The sequence below is a fragment of the Anabas testudineus genome, chromosome 23 (assembly GCF_900324465.2).
Source record: "Anabas testudineus chromosome 23, fAnaTes1.2, whole genome shotgun sequence".
Lineage (NCBI taxonomy): Eukaryota > Metazoa > Chordata > Actinopteri > Anabantiformes > Anabantidae > Anabas > Anabas testudineus.
The window spans coordinates 9,896,547-9,916,501 of NC_046631.1; the positions used below are offsets into that span (position 1 = coordinate 9,896,547).

At 40.1% G+C, this 19,955-nt stretch overlaps 1 protein-coding gene across 2 annotated transcripts; it reads left to right on the plus strand.

Moving 5' to 3' along the window:
• The first annotated feature begins 1,161 nt into the window (after positions 1-1,161).
• dcn (decorin) lies at positions 1,162-18,176 on the plus strand. Of its 2 annotated transcripts, XM_026363991.1 has the most exons (8): positions 1,162-1,491; positions 8,088-8,284; positions 12,141-12,253; positions 13,277-13,490; positions 14,131-14,244; positions 14,612-14,705; positions 15,352-15,490; positions 16,672-16,872. In XM_026363991.1, exons 2-8 carry the CDS (start codon positions 8,107-8,109, stop codon positions 16,870-16,872), a joined length of 1,053 nt encoding a protein of 350 aa, XP_026219776.1. In that variant the 5' UTR covers positions 1,162-1,491; positions 8,088-8,106. The 2 variants fall into 2 exon arrangements, with proteins under 2 accessions (XP_026219776.1, XP_026219777.1); XM_026363992.1 differs by lacking the exon at positions 1,162-1,491 and having other exon boundaries at positions 8,107-8,284; positions 16,672-18,176.
• The last annotated feature ends 1,779 nt before the right edge of the window (positions 18,177-19,955 follow it).

Sequence of the window (19,955 nt, forward strand, 5' to 3'; positions counted from 1 at the left end):
CATGGTCACTAATGCAGACATTGGGTAATACAGAGGCTAAACTTGTGACAGCATGATCCACTATCTCTAAACATGTCGCCACCCTGACGCCTTCCAGTCATGATTGTAAGACGAGGTCTGGTTCACTGGGGGTTCAAAAACAAACCTCACATCAAAGTTTTGATTTATCCACTTGAGTATCAGCATCTACTCAGTGGGTTTGCACAAATGTTGTTCAGGTATTTATGGTTTCCAGATGATGTAACCTAATGATTTAGTACCACCAATATTTTGACTCATACTTTATCATCAAGTTCCTGCAAACCTAATGATGGTTAGATTAAGTCTGAGTTTTGTTTAGTACTAACGAGCAAATATTAAATAAATTTGCTAACATGCTAAACTAAAATAAACAGTGTCTGAACATGGAATTGTCATATTTACCATTGTTGTGAGCATGCTGACACTGGCATTTTACTCTAAGCAGCCTGGGGACAGCCTCACATCACCATTTAATTATTAAACATAACCACAACCTTTCCCTAACCTTGACCAGCTGCTATGCACACAGATCTTATGAAGTGAGAGTTTTAACATCAACAGTATTATATTTAAAGATAAATACTGTATCATTGAGCACATTGTGGGGTTTGGAAGAATCATTTTACTTTGACTATTTTCTGACAAGAGTTTCATAAAGATGATGAAAACTAAGAATGAGAGGCGTACTACACATAATTCAATGTGCCTTGAGATGTACTTTCCTGGCGCTTGGCCCTTGCAGCCATTAAGACAACCTAAACAAACCTAATCAAGATTGAGGCAATAGGGTTAAAACAGATTGCTTTACAGGGAGAGGGCTTAGTGTGTGTGTGTGTGTGTGTTTGTGTGTGTGTTTGTTTTTCTGGGGATAGTCAGTATAAAGTCTGAAAGAGAATGAATGAGCAAAGAGTGTGAAAGAAGGAGAAAGAGTTTGTGTGCTGACTTCTCAGCTAAGCTCCACACAGGACCTATCATTACCAGATGGTGGCTGCCAGCCGAATCACTGCTCATTGCCTGAAACTCTCAACTCCTTTTCTTCTTCTTTTTCCTTCTTCTTCTTTTCTCTCTCCCTGCTCCCTTTTCCCTGCCTCCCTCTTCTTGCACTTTCTCTCTCTCCCTTTTTTTTTTTCCTCCCTTCTCGATTTCCAGCTGTTTTTGGAGCACACAGCGAGAACGGGGGAAGTTCTCCACCAATTGTTTCGGTCCTGAGAGGAGCTTGGCGGTTGGACCCCTCCCTCCTTCTGTCTCTCTCCCCTCTCTCTCTTTTGTCTCTCTTCCTCTCTCGCCCTCTCTCTCTCCTCCCCTTGTTGAGCACACCTGCTTGATCTTGGCTGCACGCGTTCCGAGTCCAATTACCCCATAGGCCCTTGCAGCCACTTCACCGTCTCATCCCCCCACTCGGCTGGATTTTGGGAGTCAAGATCATCTTGCCCTCTTCTACTCTCTTTTCCTTCCTTTTACTGAGAACAGGTAGGTTGATTCTTTAACTTCGGGAGAGGGGGAAAGTAAGAGTGTTAAAGGGTGAGGTAAAGTTAGAATAAAGAGTTAAGAGTTACATTTAAGTGTAGATGCACTTTTAGAGGTAGAGTATAGTCTTTAAGATGGCTCGGTTTGTGCTGTATTGTGACTTTTTGCATGCATGCAAACAACAGTTAGGTTGTTGGTTGGTGATGCTATTTTATGAAATCACTGCTGGTGTTTTCGCAATTACAAATGTGCTTATAGCCATCTTGCTGGTAAAATTGATTTGACTCACTTCTTCTACTGCTGCTTCTACATCTCTCTGTGCATCCATCGTGTTGTGTATATTCCAGATATGTTGGCAGGTCTTGTTCCCACAGCCCTCTTGGCTTTCTGATGAGAAACCTTAATCATTTCCAGTCCAGCTCAGTGAAAACAGCAGCGACTAGGGAAGGGGGTGTGGTGGTGCTGTTGATGCTGGTACCTGTCTCCTCTGCCAAAACTTATTTCTCTGGCCTGTCATTAATCTCCAGAGAATCCTCCACTGAGTGCCCTGTGATGTTTTGAGCTTGCAGTTTTTTAAATTGGTTGCTTTGTGTAGTAATTCAACAAGTGAAATGTTTGGACACTTGTTAAATGTTTGGACATAACCCATATGGAACTGCATTCTGCAAGTTTGATGCACGGGTGTGTTGGTTTAATACGTGTCAAGTAACTCAGATTAGTTCTGCTTGCTCAAAGGCAAGGGATTGTGCAAGGAGGAAGAAATTAAAATAAGCTGCTTTCTTTCTTCTCTTTGTCATCATTTGCTGTTGTCAATGAAAAATCTAACAATTTGTTTGTCTCTCTTTGGTTAGCTTTCTGTCATCCCTTTTCTCTTTTCTTCTCTCCTTGTTTGGTGCAGATGAGGGGGAAAAAGCTGAAACAACAATGTGATTTCCTTGTGTTCATTCTGCCCATTACTTCTTATCACAACTTGGACTGAAAACTTTGTTTTAGGTGCATCTCACACTTTCCATCTTTGCAGATCGTTTGAGACTACAGCCAGACAGTTTAACCTAATCTCTTATCTGTCTGCTCTGCAGCCCTGTTTCTTCTCAGAATCAAACTTCTCTGCCCACAGTGGCATTTGCTGCTATGTTTTCACAGGCACAGAACAGGACCCAAATTGCTAGAGGCAACTTAAAGTGAGAGACTGTGAAGAGGAGATGAAAAAAAAGGCTGTACCTGGCAAGCACATAGTTCCATTAATCCTGTAATGGTACAGCTTCCTCTATCAAAGAGAGGTCTGAAGACTTCCCGACAAGCCACCACACAGCTCTCAGCTAACTCATTACATCCTTTTTGCCAGCAGGGAAAAAACCTAATAAGGTTCAGCTGCACTGAATAGCATTAAGTGGACTGAAGTAGACTGAACAAGGGAAAAACTGAGACAAACAAAGTAAAATTAAAAAGTGTGAATAGAGGCTAAAAGAGGAATCAGCACTGTACTAAAAAACATTCACTAGTACAAAAAGCAACTCACTAGTTCATATTTTTGACTTGAGCTGAGCAGATGTTTAACATTTGAACCAAAAATGCGTGGTTTGAGAGATAAGGCCCAGATTTGCACTCAGGGGTTGTTTTTTCCCATCTGGACTTCAGCTCTGAGGGTTAAAAAGAGCAAAATAACAATGGAAATGAATGAATATCTGCCTTTGTTTATTAGAATACCAGAAAGTTCCACATGTCCCTCTTTTGGGCAAAAGTTTGAAGGGTCACTCAGTGAAAGAAAATGCCATAAGCTATGGGAGAGAAGCCGGGGAAGGAAGGAAAGAGCTTAAAATGGGAGGAGGATATGGAAAGAGAAGAAAGGGAGAGGTTGGGCAGTTTGTCCACGTCTGTGCAGCGCAGACTGTTGATAATGGGACTGAGGTTGACGGCAGGCCAACAGCTCTTCTCATGGAACAGCTGAAATGTGGTTTAACCACTCGCTGGCTTTCTCATGCTATGGCTCCAAACAACAGGCATGCTTAAGAAATCCGAAAATGATCTTTCAATAATAGCTGACACTTTTCTATTTTTGTTGGATAAAGTAATGATATCGATTGTAGCACTAAAGTGAAGGGTCTTGGACATTGCTGAACCCAAAATTCTCCCATGCAAACATATATGAGAGCAGACATGGCTACTTTCTAGAAGAGACTTATTTGGCCTAACTGCTATTACAAAAATGTTTTGGCTCTGAAATTGTTTGTTGGCTGTGTTGTTGCATATTTTCAGATGCTGTTCTCACTCACAAAATCCCCCGATACATCAGACATTTGTTGAAAGTAATGACCACTGACTCCACAGACCACCGCCAACGGACAAACTCATAAAACACCAATTTTTTTTTTTTTTTTTCATTTTTTTATTTTAATGTTAACGTTGTGATTTATTTTTTTATCGTGCATTGTGATTTGCATCTGAGTAGATGTTGTATGTTTATGCAACCACGTGGGAGGGGAGTTCACATTCATTTGCTGATGGGTTAAAAGGGCCACACGTGTTTTAAATGTCCTGTGGCCTTGTAAATACCTTCCAGTGATTCATTGCTGACAGACGCTCTGCAGGGGCAGACACAGGCCTGTGGAGAGTTAGAGGGGAGTTAGCGGACAAGGGTGGAGGTTGGGAGGGTAGTTGGTGACTTTATGTTTTTTCCTTCATTACAACATGGCTTGATTGCAAATCTCACCACAATGCTTTGCTGTGTTTGGTTCATGCTGCATTCATTTGAATGAAAGATTTGCTGACTTGTGTTGATAGTGTAGTTCTTCAATGGGTGTGTCACTGGACGGGAAAGCGACAAAGCAAAGGAGAGAAAATTACTTTACTCCCTGATGTGAGCACTGCTTCCTGTCTGGGAATCATTAGTAATGTGGGGCCAGACTTGAGGAGAAACTGGAGGGAGGGAGGAGAAAGATGAAACAAAAGAGGGAGACAGGAGAAATGACAAGGATGCTGCCGCCACAGGAAATGTCAACGTCTGTCCCCTTTTTTCTTGGTCAGACAATATAGATGAATGACGGGTTTCAGAAACACAGGATGAACATTAGGTGTGTGCAACATATCCTTGTCTGGGATATGGTAGATAAATGTTGTAAATCTTTTGAAAATGCAGACTAAATTCTCTCACAGCTGTTTGGGTTCTTTGCTTCATCTTCTCTGTGTCTACTATAGTTCTGTGTACAGTGCTTCAACAGGCTTTCAAACTTTGTGGAAGGGCTTGAGGCATTATTGTTTTTGTTGTATTAAATTGCACAAAGATATTTTTCAGGGTCGTGCCCCAACGGTTGACATTTAGATTAAATGAGATATATTACAAACAGGACTTTTGAACTTTTATGAACCTAATTAACTTACAAGCACTCAGTCTTTCAGAAAAAGAAATTTAAAATCCTAAAAGGCATCATCATCCTGTTGTTCACACTGTGTGATGTTCAGCCTCTTCTCACCCCAGCATGACCTCTTTTTCTGTCCTTGTGTGTCTGAGTTTGCATTTATCTTATTTTATTTTATGTAAAAAAGACACACTTCCTCTCATTGCTCTTTAAATTTCCATCTGTAGGTAACTAGAATGTGTAGTTAGTGGCAACAATTAGTGCCAGTCCATTTCCTGTGAATAAAGCCTGTTTCATTTTCATCCTGTAAATGGCCACATTGATGTGACACATTGTGATATGAACTAGGGGAGGAATAACCACAAGAAATCAATATTACCTACCTGGGAAATCTAAATACTAAGACCATGTGTTGATTTGAGCCCTGGTATTCCTCATCTTCTGCACATATTTGAAAATGTGAAATTGGTGAGGTGTTCTGTAGAATTTGTATGGTCCTGTCATGTTCGAGCATGCTGTGCTTACAGCCCTCTAGGTTTAGTATGCACACACACTCATACACACACGTGTGGTGTTTGAGGAACCTCTGTGTTGTTCAGTAGATTCTCCAGATGTATAAACAGATTGTCCTCCAGCCTAAAAGACATACTGGTTGCTTGCTCACACTCTCTCACACAACATATATAAGTGTTCCTTGAATTAGGTGTAATCCAATAGGGACATCGCCTTATTCCTACCTACAGTGAGTGTGAACACATCTTAACAGTCTGGTAATAAAAGAACCAACGCCTCGGGCACCGCAGGCTGTCTCATGCATCTTCAGGGGCTCTCCCCAGCTGTGAAAGATGAGTAAACTTAACATATATTCGGTTCCTGGTTCTGTGTTTTGAATGTACAGTGGGCAGACAGATGTTGGATGACCATGTATCCATTACTTCACTAATCTCATGTTGATACAAAGCCATACATTCAAATGTACAGCCATTCATTTCCAAATTCAAAATCCTTGCACCAGTATTAACAGCACTTACAGTTGATTCTGCAGCTGTGGTTACAAACTGTAAGTCTGTGTCCCAGACAATAATCCTTGAAAATCTCTTATTCCAATTTCCTGGTTTTATTTCAAAATCTTGTTATTCTCTCATCAACAACTTCTGGGCCTGATTATGACTCAGAAAGTAGCAGTAATTCTTGTCTTTGCCACAATGCTGCAGCCATTAAATGTTCAGAGTTTAGTTGGGATTGCTCTTTTTTTCTTGTCTGTCTCACATTAAAAGCTGGCAAAACATTTATGGACAAAGGTTGATGGATTGATGGCAGGACACATGTTGGTCTGTCTGAAATCTGGCACCAGAGCACATGTGGATGTATATGTTTGGGTCAGACGAGGGGTCAGCGCACAGAGCTGGGTTCAACAATGAGCTCTGACAATGTGCCAGATGTGAGGAGTTCATCTCCTCAGTACCACAATGACAAGTTTGATAAACTCACTTACTTTCTGCTGTTGGCAGTGAATTTATCAGACTACAAGACATGTCCAACCCACCTGGCATGTAAACAGGATGAGATGATCAAAGTTGTATCCAGCCACTATTTGACCTATAAGTGTTTTGTTTTTTTTAATCTCTAAATCCCAAAACACAGTAGAACATTTCTGCCAAGTCTGCAGACAAGGTTTTCATTGGACTGAGCTTTCAGCCGTGCTTAGATAAGAGAACATGACACAGCCAAGATTACTTGGTGTGTCAAAGATGGGAACAACGTGTCCTCTGGATTTATATCCCATCTAATGCAAGTTCCTTCTGAATAAAAGTGATCTGAATGTGGTCATACTGTATGCAAGCACTGTAACCGCTGGACTGAAGCTGTACAGTGTGTTACAGCAGTGGCCGTTTTGTGGACAGAGACTATAATCACTGCTTGTGATGAGAGTCTCTCTCATCTGTGATCTGCATGACCTGACGTAACCCTGACCTGAATTTTCACGGCAACGTCTTCTTCTCATTTGCTTTTGCTTCAGTTCAACACGTAGCCACTTAAACTTTGGATAGATGTACATTTTCCAATAAGTGCGTTTGCATTATTATTTTACTCCAGCCTTAAAACATGCAAATACACAAAGTGAACAGAGGTGCAACATGTACCTTTATGCACAGAGACCTTACAATCCAGCCCAGGATCACTCACAGCTCTGGCCATTTGAGGGTTTTGGGTCAGTTTCATGATCCTGGTCATGATGTTCAGGTCAAGGTCTACTGCAGACCAATTGCTCCCAAATCATTTGTTAGCAACTGTGGCTCAAATCAGCCCTTCAATTACTGTGGCACCAAGACGGAACAAGCAACTTCTGGCTCTACGCTTGACAGGCAGATTGCTGGGTCTTCGAGACGTGTGTGTGTGTGTGTGTGTGTGTGTGTGTGCCCTTCTGTGTAAAAGGTCGCAGAGTTTTGTGAAGTCCTCGCTGTATCTGAGTTTGAGAGGGTGTTTGTGTGAACTGGGTTGTGGTTGTGTTTAGAAATAGACGACTAAGGAAGCAGGATTCTCCCAGTGACTGCAGATACTTGCTTCTTTATTGCATTTTTGACACACAGACACCATCAACCACTCCTTCTTCAAACAATTTATTGCTGTGATTTATTACTTTTGAATAGAAAATGTAGTACAACTGTACAAAGTGGAAGCCATGCAATGTCTCATAATGTGTCCCTTGTCTATTACTGTAAAAGCTAATACAGATGTTTCTTATGCAGCGCCCAATGTTTCTTTGTCTCACATTGCATTATGGTATTTGGATCATTTTGAAAGGATGAACCTACAGCAACACAGTACTGTAGAATATATTAGAAGATATTTTTAGTAGTGAGTACCACCCCTGCTGGAATAGTAATCTGTTTTGATCAGGACTATGCAGTCCTAAAGTAATTTTGTGTAATTTTCTCATGTGACCTTGCTCCTAACTCTCCTGTCATCTTTCATCTTCTGCTCAAAACTGACAGGTTACATAACATAAATACCTCATTTGACAAACCTCAATATACTGTTACACCCAAGTGTTTAACCTTCTGGCCCCTGGACCCCTACCTCTCACCTTTGCCCTTTGCCTCTCTGCCTTCAATCAGTGTTTTTGTTTTCCACACAGTATCCTTCTCTCTGTTACACAGTCACTGTGGCTCCTCTTCTTACCAAAACTATTTTCAGAGTTTATCCACCTAAACCTTTGAACTGTGTCATCTCATCCTCCAGACTCCCTGCAAGCAGCACCATGAGAACGGTCTGTCTCTCTTTGCTCCTGGTCACTGCCTGCTGGGCTCTGCCCTTCCGCCAGTCTGGCTTCCTAGACTTCATGATGGAGGATGAGGAGGGATCAGGTGTGCCTGAAGGACCCAAGTGCCCATTCAGATGTCAGTGCCACCTGCGTGTGATTCAGTGCTCTGACCTTGGTAAGAACACACATGTCCCACTGGTTCAAATAGTTGTTTATGACCTCATTCGTTTTTTCATATGCATCAATTTCAGGGTTGTGTTGTAAGTTAGAGCCCCAAGTACTTCTGTCAGTTTATGAATGAAAGGAAGGATAGTTTTACTACGATTATTTTACCTGAATATGTGACAGCTGGAACTTTGTTTGAACAAGTTATCATTTTACTTATAAAGTGAACAGGACGTAGTGAATATGCCAATCACAATTACCCAGATCCTAAAATATCTGCCTGCTTCTTCCAACTACTGCAGAAGTCGAATATATTCAGTTTCATAGTTGTGTAAAATGGATACAAGCGATGATGCCACCTGTTTGAGAAGCTGGAAAGACTGATGATTTCAATTCAAGTGTATGTTTTAATTCTAATTTTTAATGCAAAGTAGAAGTTAGCTGAAAAGTGACACTGACAAAAATCTGACATGTCTTGTCACCATCACTCTTATTTTTATTTCAGAACTTATCATTTTGACATGACGTAACATTTATGTGATGCAGTAGATTCGGATTACCACTTAAATCTACAGCCTGTGTTTTAGTCCTAATGCATATCTCAATGTGTGTTTAATTTCAAGAAATACAACTTGATCATTTGCTACGTTCAGCCCAGAATCCTTGAATTGAAGTTTGACACCAGACTAAAAGTAAAAAGCCTCTTGCTCACATCCATTTTCTTTGTTCATTCCTCCATTTGGCTTTCGGGTCCAGATTCCAAACGAGTGAGCTCACAGTAATGATGGATCAGATGCTGAGGTCAGATGGGTGTCTGCAGTAGTTTTACTGTACTTTAACTGCACTGAGTGACATTTTAAGAGCAGAAAACATCACTGCGTTTTAACCTCAGCTGTCTCCACCGTCCACCCATAAGTCAGAGTCCCTGCAGAGACATGCCATGAGTTTTATGTCACTTCCTATAACAAATTACATTATTTGCTCTTTCTGGGCAACAACACTGAAGATTACAGATTAACCTAAAATGTTCTGAATAAAATTCACCCCACATGTTCCAAAACGTGTTTCTCTGTGGAAAGATTACTCAACCAGACTACAATTATTTAGTTGGTTTAGCTTCAACACAATCACAGCATTTTACTCAGAGTTCATAAGCTCCACACACCAAAGATGAGAACTGTTACTCTCTTCTCATGCATAGCATATACAACCATTTGAGTCATCTCACAAAGTCACAGAAAACTCCCTGACCTCATTTCTTCTTGTATATTATATAAAAGTGCTTTGCTGTGCAGTTGGATATGGGTTTTTTTTTTGTTTTGTTTCGGTATTTTGGCCTCCTTTTTATTTGGAAAGGGAGGGACGCAAAGTTCAGAGAGACAGATGAAGGAGAGAGGGCGCGATACAGAAGGAGAAACATAGAGGATAACTGAAAGATGAACAGCCACTTTAATTTAGTAAGTTTAGGGTTTGGTTTGAGAGATGTTACAGATTTAATTCATCATGGAAAGTGCAAATACCAGCCAGAGAATGCACAGACAAGCATGTCCAGATAGACAGGAGGTGATAGAGGTGATGTTCAGAAAGAAATGGGTTCCCTTACACAAGTCCTCTAGCTGGAGCTCCATTCAGCAACAGCACTTTCCCCCAGGGACACATCTCCGTGGCTGGATTCTCAACTCCTGCATCAGCACTTTGTTGGCCCTGTGCCTCCATCTGTTCCCCAGGCCCGCTGGCATGCACGCAAACACACACTCGGGAATAAACACATACTGTACATTTGGACACAAACATGGTTGGGCAAGAGAGAAGGAGTCTGCTCACCACTCCAAAGCACTCTTTAGCTTTTGTAGATGTGGATTTTTCTCAGTGATCAGTTGGCAGGACTACATCCAGCTGAAAACGCACTAGTCTAGGGTTCAAATAAGTTGTGATTTGCCAGTTCTGTTAGAAACACAATCACTAATTTAGAGTTTTACTCTAATGATCTAACTGCAAAATGCTGAATGCATCTTTCAAATAAAAAAAATGATTCATCCCCATGTGACTTTTGATTGTGCACAGCACCACACAAGTAAAGTAAATTACATAAACACTGTAATCAGAATATTTGAAGGTGCTGAAAATGAATGCAGTCAAGTCCAAAGCAATCATATGCTTGATATTCCAGTCACTTTACTCAGAGTGAAACAGAGTGATTAATAGTAAGTGTAGTAGTGGGGGCGAGTCTCAAAGTCCCATTGCTCATGTTCACTTCCTGTCAAGTGGCTGAAAAGTGAGGTCCAGAACAAAACTTGACACTAGTCAGTTCATATTTTAACTTTTTTTTTTTTTTTTACATCTTTACCTTCAAACTGATGCTACACACAGTCACAGACTCTTTTAAAACTGTATACAATGGCTAGATATCAAAGATTACAGGTTTGGTTTTGCATTTTCCACAATGTTGGAGTAGTTTGGAACAGAACAACAAACACTGAAACTGCACATGCTGAGAAAGTCCTACTTGCACAGAGGAACAATAAAAAAGAATGTGTTCAAGTATAGAGGTCAACAGCGTGGTGCTGTAATGATGGTGAAGACTACAAACAGCTGTGATGGTTTGTGGGTCATCCGCTGCCGAGTTGGAAAAGCTGACAGAAAAGCAAACATATCTGAAAGTAATGTTTGGATGAGCTAAAGAAAAGTCGTCACAAGCTTTTAGGACAAAATGTGTGGAGATGTACCGTTTGTGTGTGGACAGGAGATACAGAGTGTAAGCTTCTTTGTTAAACAGTTTATTCAACGTCTCTTCTTCTGAAAGGTAAACTGCCCATTATGAATCCTGGTGTATTTTTTGGTTTCCACAGATGCATAGAAGCATACACAGCTACGGCCAGCTGTCTTTGCTCAATTTCTAAAAAACAGATCGCTCAACCAAACAGATTTTTAGTACAGATGCCATTTTCTGTGTCTCATCATCCATGACGTGCCATGCTAAAGTCTAAGCAAAACCTTTTAGCATGAGATCAGAGTCCAGGTATGCAGTCAGTTACTTACTCCAAAGGAAATTTGTTTTAAGGTCCATTTCCACCATGTGTGCCTCAGAGCACATCAAATAGTTATTTGGTCTCTTTGGAATGTCACCATAAAACCCACAATGCATCCACAAGTCCCTATCATTGAGACTTTATGTAGCATGTTACGTTCATAAACCAGAATTTGTTATTTTAAGAGTGTTGCTACTGTAAACTCTCTACAAGTTTGCTGCTCCTCCACATTGGATTTTTCGTCTCTGTGCGTGTGTGAGGTCCATAACAGGCCTTACGAGCGCAAAGCTCCTGGAAAATCCCCTCTAAATAGTTCTTCACAGCATTAAACATTCATGACAGAAAAAAATCTAGTTAGTTACTTTAGAGGAAGAGTTTATACCCTAAACCTCAGATCATGATAGCGTTAGCTGTCAGATTAATACGATTCAGCCAATCATTTCTGCACAGGAATGTGTGAACTCATTATTTTCTGATTAGTCCTAAAGCTCCCTAAACTGTCCCAATCATGCACAGATGTCCAAAGAACAATGTCCATTTTTATCACAACCCCTAAATGTGCACTACAGGACGAGTCCTATGTAATTTAAACTCTCCATCTTTTAGAAACTGACCCAAACCATACATAGACCACATGAATACATCATCATTTGTATCCATTTCCTCTTGAGGTAAGAGCGTGGTTAACTTAACATCACCTGAAGCAGAGCTGCCACCACCTCACCTCAAACTTGGTTTCTCATCATCTGTCATTCTGACAGATTTGTTGCATGTGCCATGTAATGCTAATGCACATTCTGTACATCTAATCAACAATGTTTCATGTATTATCACTAGGTCTTAAGACAGTTCCTGCGGATATCCCAGATGATACCACACTGCTGGACCTGCAGAACAACAAGATCACAGAGATCAAGGAGAATGACTTTAAGAACCTCAAAGGACTGCATGTAAGACTTATTTCCATCTGTAGAGCTTCAAGTCTGTGCATTAGTCTTCATGTTAAATGATCTGTATTGTTATGTAACCATCACATAAATCCACTAACTGCAACATGAAACCTTCATGATCCACATGAGGAAACATCTTGTAATAAACTCATTTGTTAAAATGCTTTCGATGCATCAGGAGACAAAGTGTTCCAGGAAGCCTGCTGGGACGAAGTCATCCCTGTTTATATGACTACAAATTACAACCAGCTTTTGTAATTGTGTTGCCAAAATACTGTCAAACAATTCACAGGTCACAAAGTAAAGTAGTTATAAAACCTCTCTTCCTACTTCTCTATCTCTATGTAGCTACACATAACACTCTTTTGCTCGCACCCTTACCATTCAGAAACGGTGAATCCCAGCCACCAGGTGCATGGAAACTATTCACCCGTAGGCCTCTTCAGCCTCTTCAGCCTCACAGCCTCACACCTTCAAACCATAGCTTTTTGCAATAAATACCTCTGTCTGACGACCAGAGCTGTTTCCCCTGTAATGTAGCTGGCCTCTCAAGGGGACTGGACTGCATACCTCATCTCGACTCGCGTCTGCTTACACAGGAGTGGAACAGCAGGAATGAAATTCCTTTGAAAATGTATTTGCAATAACTCCAGACTGTACTTGAACTTGGCCCTCCATTTTGACAGCACGGGTACCAGGTTGGAGTAACAAACAGCTGCTGAGCAGAAAATATCATTTTTTTGTTGCTATTGTTTAACTTCATCTGGAAAGCAGATTTATTTTTTTGCAGTGAATGTTTGAAAGAGGAAAGAGAATTACTGAAGGTCACTGAGTTCCAGTTTCATAGTAATATAACTGTAAATGGTGATATGAACATCTAAACAAGCAAAAATGGATTTGAAAAAATAATAGTTGTGTTTGTGTTGTATACTGTGACGACTACAAGCTCTACTACACCATGCAACAAAAAAGAAATTCATATTTAACACTAGCATCTCATCTCCTTATTATCGGTCAATGTAGGCCCTGATCCTGGTGAACAACAAAATCACTGTCATCCACGCCAAAGCTCTCACCCCTCTGACCAAGCTGCAGCGCCTCTACCTGTCTAAGAACATGCTAAAGGAAATGCCCGCCAATATGCCCAAGAGCCTGCAGGAGCTGCGCATCCACGAGAACGAGATCACCAAGATCAAAAAGGCCTCCTTCCAGGGCATGGCTCATGTCATCGTCATGGGTATGAAATCAACCTCTTTTTATGAATGGGAATAATTCTTCTCTATAGAAATATTCAATGTAAACAGGTTGATGCCTCTGAAGATGGAACCAGCTTCTAAGAAATAAGAATTAACTGCAAAAGAAAACAAGTATTGAACAATGTTCGTTCACAACAACTCCAAGTCGCAAAGCAGTACAAAGAGAACATCATATCTGTCATGTGCAATGTTTGTTATCTGTATAATTTACTTACATGGAACATGGAGCTGGTGCTCATTGCTGGCAGGGACTTGAGGGAAAATGTGATTCATGGTCGAGCCTGGATTTACACTGCAGATTTTAATGCCTGAGTTGCGCAACTTCCTGTTCCACAAATTAGAAAATGTTTTTGTGTAATTTGTTAACTAAGGCTGACCATGGATTCAATAATGTAAAATGCAATGATATGAAAATTGTGATCCCACTATGACAAATTTGGGAAGAGCTGCATTGCAAGTGCAAGCAATTCTCCTGCCCAAGACTTTGTTTACTCATGACTCAGCTGCATGTTCCCGTAACACATCAACAGAGGAATTCACGTCATAGTCATAATCCATTACTGTTGTTCTCTTTCTTTTTGTGTTCTCAATTGTTCCTTCTTTCTTTTTTTTTTTTTTCAGAGCTCGGCTCTAATCCTTTCAAGAGTGCAGGAATCGAGGCCGGTGCTTTTGCTGATCTGAAAAGGGTCTCTTACATACGTATTGCAGACACTAACATCACAGAGATCCCCAAAGGTACAGCACTGATCCATGTCTGCAAATAATGTCTAAATTAGGGGATTTGGCTTAATCTGAGTTTTACCCACTCAGGCAAAATAACCACCACGCATGGATTTAGATCTATGATGAAACAATGGGCACAAAGTGAGAAACACATATATGCAGTAATTACTGCATAGTAATTATGCTGTCTCAGGGTGGGACTATGTCAAATAGTGAGAAGTCTTTAACTTGAAACTAGCCTCTCCCAGATAATTAAACTGGAATTTATGGTTGCAAATTGCTACAACTATCAACCTCTGTGATTTCATAATATCTTTTAAGTTGTGAAGGTTAATGTCGTCCCTTTGTTCTTGATGATTGTACTCTTGTGGGTTGCCAGGTCTGCCCAGCTCTCTTTCTGAGCTTCATCTGGATGCAAACAAGATCACCAAGGTGACGGCGGACAGCCTCAAAGGCCTGAAGAACCTGGCTAAGTAATAAGAATTAACACATTAACATTAAAGTGCAGTCACTCTCATATGGCCTCATTATAACCTTGATCACATGAACTGTAAAACTCTCCTTTGGAAACATGAGAACGTTCAAGTCTTATTTGTTACCTCCCAGTTTCATAGCAGCTCATGTTTTTAGTTTCTTGCTTGGCGTGTACAAGCTTTACCTGGAACACTAGCTACCATTCAACTGATTTAATGGATAACAAACCCTCAGCCCTAAACAGTATTTTTTGGATATTGAAAATAAGTGGTTAGCTCATAAAATTGGACACACTGTGTTTATAAGATAACTGCTCGGGTTTTGATGGTGGCGTGCCAACCGGGACAAAGAATGCATTGATGCAGCATGAAAATACGTTGGAGGAGATAATCGTAGAAGTTTTTTATTTTCCATTTGTTCACAGGCAGGTAATTGAGTGTGATTAACAATTGCTTCAATGACAAGTGTAGATGTTTTTCCCTGTCCTTACTTTACTAAATTATCTTTGTGTTTACTTTGGCAGCAGGAGACAAACGCTGACATCACTATCTTGGATTCTCCATCTGTCCATTCTGTGCTCTTGTGTTCCTTGTCTTTACTCATTACACGTCTCATCTACTTATTCTTTTTTTTTTTTTTCTTCAGACTGGGTCTCAGCTACAATGAGATCGGCTCTGTGGAAAACGGCACACTGTCTAACGTCCCCCACCTGCGAGAGCTCCACCTTGACAACAATGCTCTGACCAGCGTTCCTCCTGGCCTGCCTGACCATAAGTACATCCAGGTACATACTGGTTTGGTTAACACTGTAATTACTTGTATATCTTGGTGTTGCTAATCCAGCTTTGAATACACAAAATGATCACAGAATGATTGTTGTTTTATCCGTTTGGTTCCAGCAAATTAACTCAACTTGAGCAGAATAGATGTGTCACTCACTTTCTAACTGTGTGATCCCACACAGATCATTTTCTCTGATCTGAACCATACGATCCCAGTTTACTCTGTCACATTTTTGCATTTGATTTGTTTATGTCGACACTGTACGATTACAAACCATCCAAAGCTTCCATAACAGAAGTCACATGGATTGTGTTACTTTGTTTACTGAGCAGCATGTTGGTACCCTGTCATATTATAATGTCACAGACAGAATGTAAACAGACCTGAACACAGAGCATTTAACTTTAGTTGGGCTTCAGTTTATTTCATTTGTCTGAGCAACTGCAGCATCAATCACATCCTAGTAAAACTCTTTTTGGGGTTATAAATATAGCCATAAAAAAATTACCGACTGAGTCAGGAGGCATCCCAACAAGCTACTGTGCACAACATCAGAGCTACGTAGATTACAGCGTCTACAGAAAGCAGGTGCTCAAACTACAGTTTTCAAAGGGACTTAATGAGGTGTTTAGCTTTTCATGTTTTTGTGAACGTTTTGTATTTTTAGCTCTTTTTGTTCTTTGCCTTCTCTCTTTCCCATGTTCCATTGTATATGAAGGGCCGTTGTAATTCATTATGACTCTTCTGCATGTATAGTTTGGTGTTTTTGGATCTGGTGGCATTGGAATCTGTAATTAGCATTATATTGTCTGTCCCTGTGAGTTTGTGGCACATCTCTCCTTTTTGTTCTTATTTCCAGGAGCTTTCTCATCCCCCTACATGCTGCACGATGAGAGCTACTGTACTTAAATATAGTGCTTTGTTGTTTTTAGCTCTTTTATACTTTTTTGCATGCACATAAAGCTTTACTTGATCTCAAGCAGCAACTTTTTGTTATATACATGTAGGAATTTCATTCATCACGTTTTTGTTAAACCTCTCAGAGAGAGAGAAAAAACTATTTGCGTTTCTTCAGCTGCTGGTGCTCATTTGGTTATGTATTATTATCTTAAAAACTAAATTACTGCCATCCACGTCCTAGTCAGTGACCAGAAGTTGTCATTATATAAATCTCTCCTCTAGGTGGTCTACCTCCATGCCAACAAGATTGCAGCTGTGGGAACAGAGGACTTCTGTCCTCCTGGCTTCAACACCAAGAAGGCCATGTACTCTGGCATCAGCCTGTTCAGCAACCCCGTGCCTTATTGGGAAGTTCAGCCAGTCACCTTCCGCTGCGTCTTCGACCGCTCCGCCATCCAGCTCGGCAACTACAGGAAGAAGTAGAGCATCCTGCACACCTCTGCGAGGAAGTGTGTTTTGTAAATGAGTATGTGAAAGTTTTGTAAGTGTGCGCGTGACCCCACCACCAGCACCACTGATCCCATACCAACACTGCGTCCCTACAAATGATGATGTCATTAATCCACACACTCATTTCAAAACGTTCGTGGACAAGGACCTCAAACACTCTCAATTTTGTTATTTAGCTTCAAGGTCGGTGCACCAGTCCTTCACACAGCTTACAGAAAACACCTGCGTATTCTGGTGATGCTCTCTCACACACAGCACATCATTCACGGAACCAGTTAAGCGAGCATTAACATTGCAAATATGTTCTCACATTCATGCTGAAAAAGAATTATTGTTCATGTTATGTGCAATTCATTCAGTGGACACATTTAAATTCAGAGGTGAACCCTAACCAAAAAAAAAAAAAAAAAAAGAGTTGAAATCTCACTCAGTGGAAGATGTTATATCCCAGTTTTTTGACTGTTACCCATTTTAAGAATTATAGAAAAGCTGGCTGTAGAGCAGGCAGCAAGGGGTTAACTTGTGTTTTACACTACCTTTGACAACTGGCATACTAGAATGTACTAGATATTACCTGTGTACTAGGAATAGCATTCAGAGTGTAACATGATTGTGCTGCACTCCATGAAAGAACTCCAAGTTTCTATTTGTATTGTACTCAATTCAAGTAGAGATGAAAGCAACCGTGACGTCTATCACATTGTGCTATTTTTTTTTTTTTTTTTTTTTTTTTTTTGTGCTTACTTCAGCATTAGTTTAGTTGTGGGTGTTTTTATACACTTTTTCTTCATTGCATTCCATCCAGTGTTCATCTCCCAGTGTATGATGTTCCATTAAAAAAGAAAAAACAAGGTGAAAATAGCTTCTAAAAATGTAGAATAAACCATATATGTTTTAAAGAAGTCATTCCCAAAGATTTATATGCATGCTCCTTTCTCCTTTCCACTTGAACATGGTGCTTTCTGGAATCTCTTGTTAATGCGTGTATGTATTTCTCTCCATGCTTCCCTTCCCTTTGTTGCTTTCTTTTTTTTCAAGAGTAAAGAGAAATTGGAGGGTGTATGTGGACTAGCATGCCCACAGCACCCATGTTGGTGTGTTGTATGTATAGACTCTGTATATAAATGCTGTATAAAAACTTCTAACCGCTTATAAACGCAAGCACTTGCCATAGCTCAGACTTAATATATCAGCAAAGAAGGTGTTACTCTTTTTTCCGGAGCAGGGGCTCCAGCTAAGGTGTCCTGAACAAAATAAAAATACTAATGGAAAAAGTAGCAGTTTTTGATGGATGTAATAACCAAGAAGTGACGAACGTGGATATTTGTGCTCCTGTTTTTACTGCAATAACTGCAGCACAAATGCAAACGAGGCAGAAGCTCCCTGGAGAACAAGGTCGGGATGATTCAGGTAAAATGTACCAAGAAACTGTCACCAATACTCGCACACAAGAAACATGCATGTGTTTTCTATGTGGTGCAATAAATTAAACCTTGGACTGTGTACCTTGTTTCATCTGAGAAGGTACAAGAAACATAAACTCAACTAAACTGTGTTAATGGTGAAAATATTATCTCATTTAAAGATAATCATAGGTGAAGAACATTTGCTCTTTAAGGGATATGTGTGCATGTTAATGCTTTGTTATGGTAAGAATTTCTCAAATGAAAGAATGCATCCAAATCTCTATTTGTAATATTTTATAAGGGACCTGAACAGCTGACAACTGCATTTTACATTATTTAAAATGCACAATAATGTGCTAACAATCACCATATTTCAGGCTTGTAAGCTCTTGTCAAAGTCGTCAATGATTTTCACTCACAATATGCTTCATCTGGTTCATTTCTCTTCTTTTTATAACAGTAAATTAGATGCATATTACAGCATTTACATATTGCAACACACCATCGAGATTGTGCTTCTGTTCTGTGCAAAGTATTAGTCTAAGAGCCAGAGACACTCCCAGGATGAACTGGCCAAGAGGCAGGGCTGACGCTAGACAGATTGCTAGTCTATCATGGGAGATATTATATATATTTACGATATATAAATATATGTATCTGCTGTATATATACAAATAGACAGACAGTCTAGAGTTTAGAGAGAGTCTCCAGCCCACCATGTCTGCGGTTTGTAGGAGGAAACTGGAATTCCCTGAGGAAATTACACTGACACAGAGAACATGTGAACACCACACAGGGGAACAGGTTGTGAATAATCACTGAGCCATCATACAACCACATACAGGTCCCACGGTGGGCAAAAACAGTAGGTGGAACGATGGATTCATTCACTTTTAGCTGTCTCTGCAGTCTCTAATTCATATTGATGAGTTGAGTTTTGTGGACTGAGGTAAATAAATATTTACACAAGGACCATTTCTACCCACAGAGCACCTAGTGATTTGTAGCCTTTAGGTCATTTAAGAGGCCGTAATGAGAATATTTAGGTTAATTAAAAATATATAGAGTTCTCTGCAGACATAACTTATCTATTTTTACTTTTTACCTCATTATTTACTTTTTTCCTTCTTGACAAACAATTTATTTTTCTATTTCTTAATTACCACTAATAGTCATGCACGTTGACTGAATGATTCTATTCATTATGCAAGCAAAAGCAAAACAGGGACGACAAAATAGTGTAGGTAAAAACAGATTTCCATAACAGTATTCATTATTAAGTTCACTCTGCTCTTAATTACAAATAAAGCAACTGTTAACGCAAAAAAATAAGTTATGTAAAAACAAGAACGCGTAGGAGTTATGATTGCCTCAAAGTATCTTCCCCCTCTGATTGGACTTAGGGCTTTTTCTCTCTCTCTCTCTAGACAAGGACAGACTGAAAAGAATTAGTGTTTGAGCTCTGGCACCTATCCCAGCACCTCAGAGTAAGTTTGACACAGCAATCTGAATGTACTTCGATTTGGTGCCCCCATGTGGTTTTTATCATAACAGCATTTTCTATTTTCTGCCTGTGTCACGCTGTGAAACACACACACACACACACACACACACACACACGTATAAGCACAGTGCAACCTGATCTCCCAT

Excerpts from the sequence above, each read along its gene's own strand:
- dcn (XM_026363991.1), top strand. The coding sequence starts at position 8,107 with ATGAGAACGGTCTGTCTCTCTTTGCTCCTGGTCACTGCCTGCTGGGCT. Across the intron at positions 12,254-13,276 it reads AGAACCTCAAAGGACTGCAT|GCCCTGATCCTGGTGAACAA; the intron begins GTAAGACTTATT and ends CGGTCAATGTAG. Across the intron at positions 14,706-15,351 it reads GGCCTGAAGAACCTGGCTAA|ACTGGGTCTCAGCTACAATG; the intron begins GTAATAAGAATT and ends TTTTTTCTTCAG.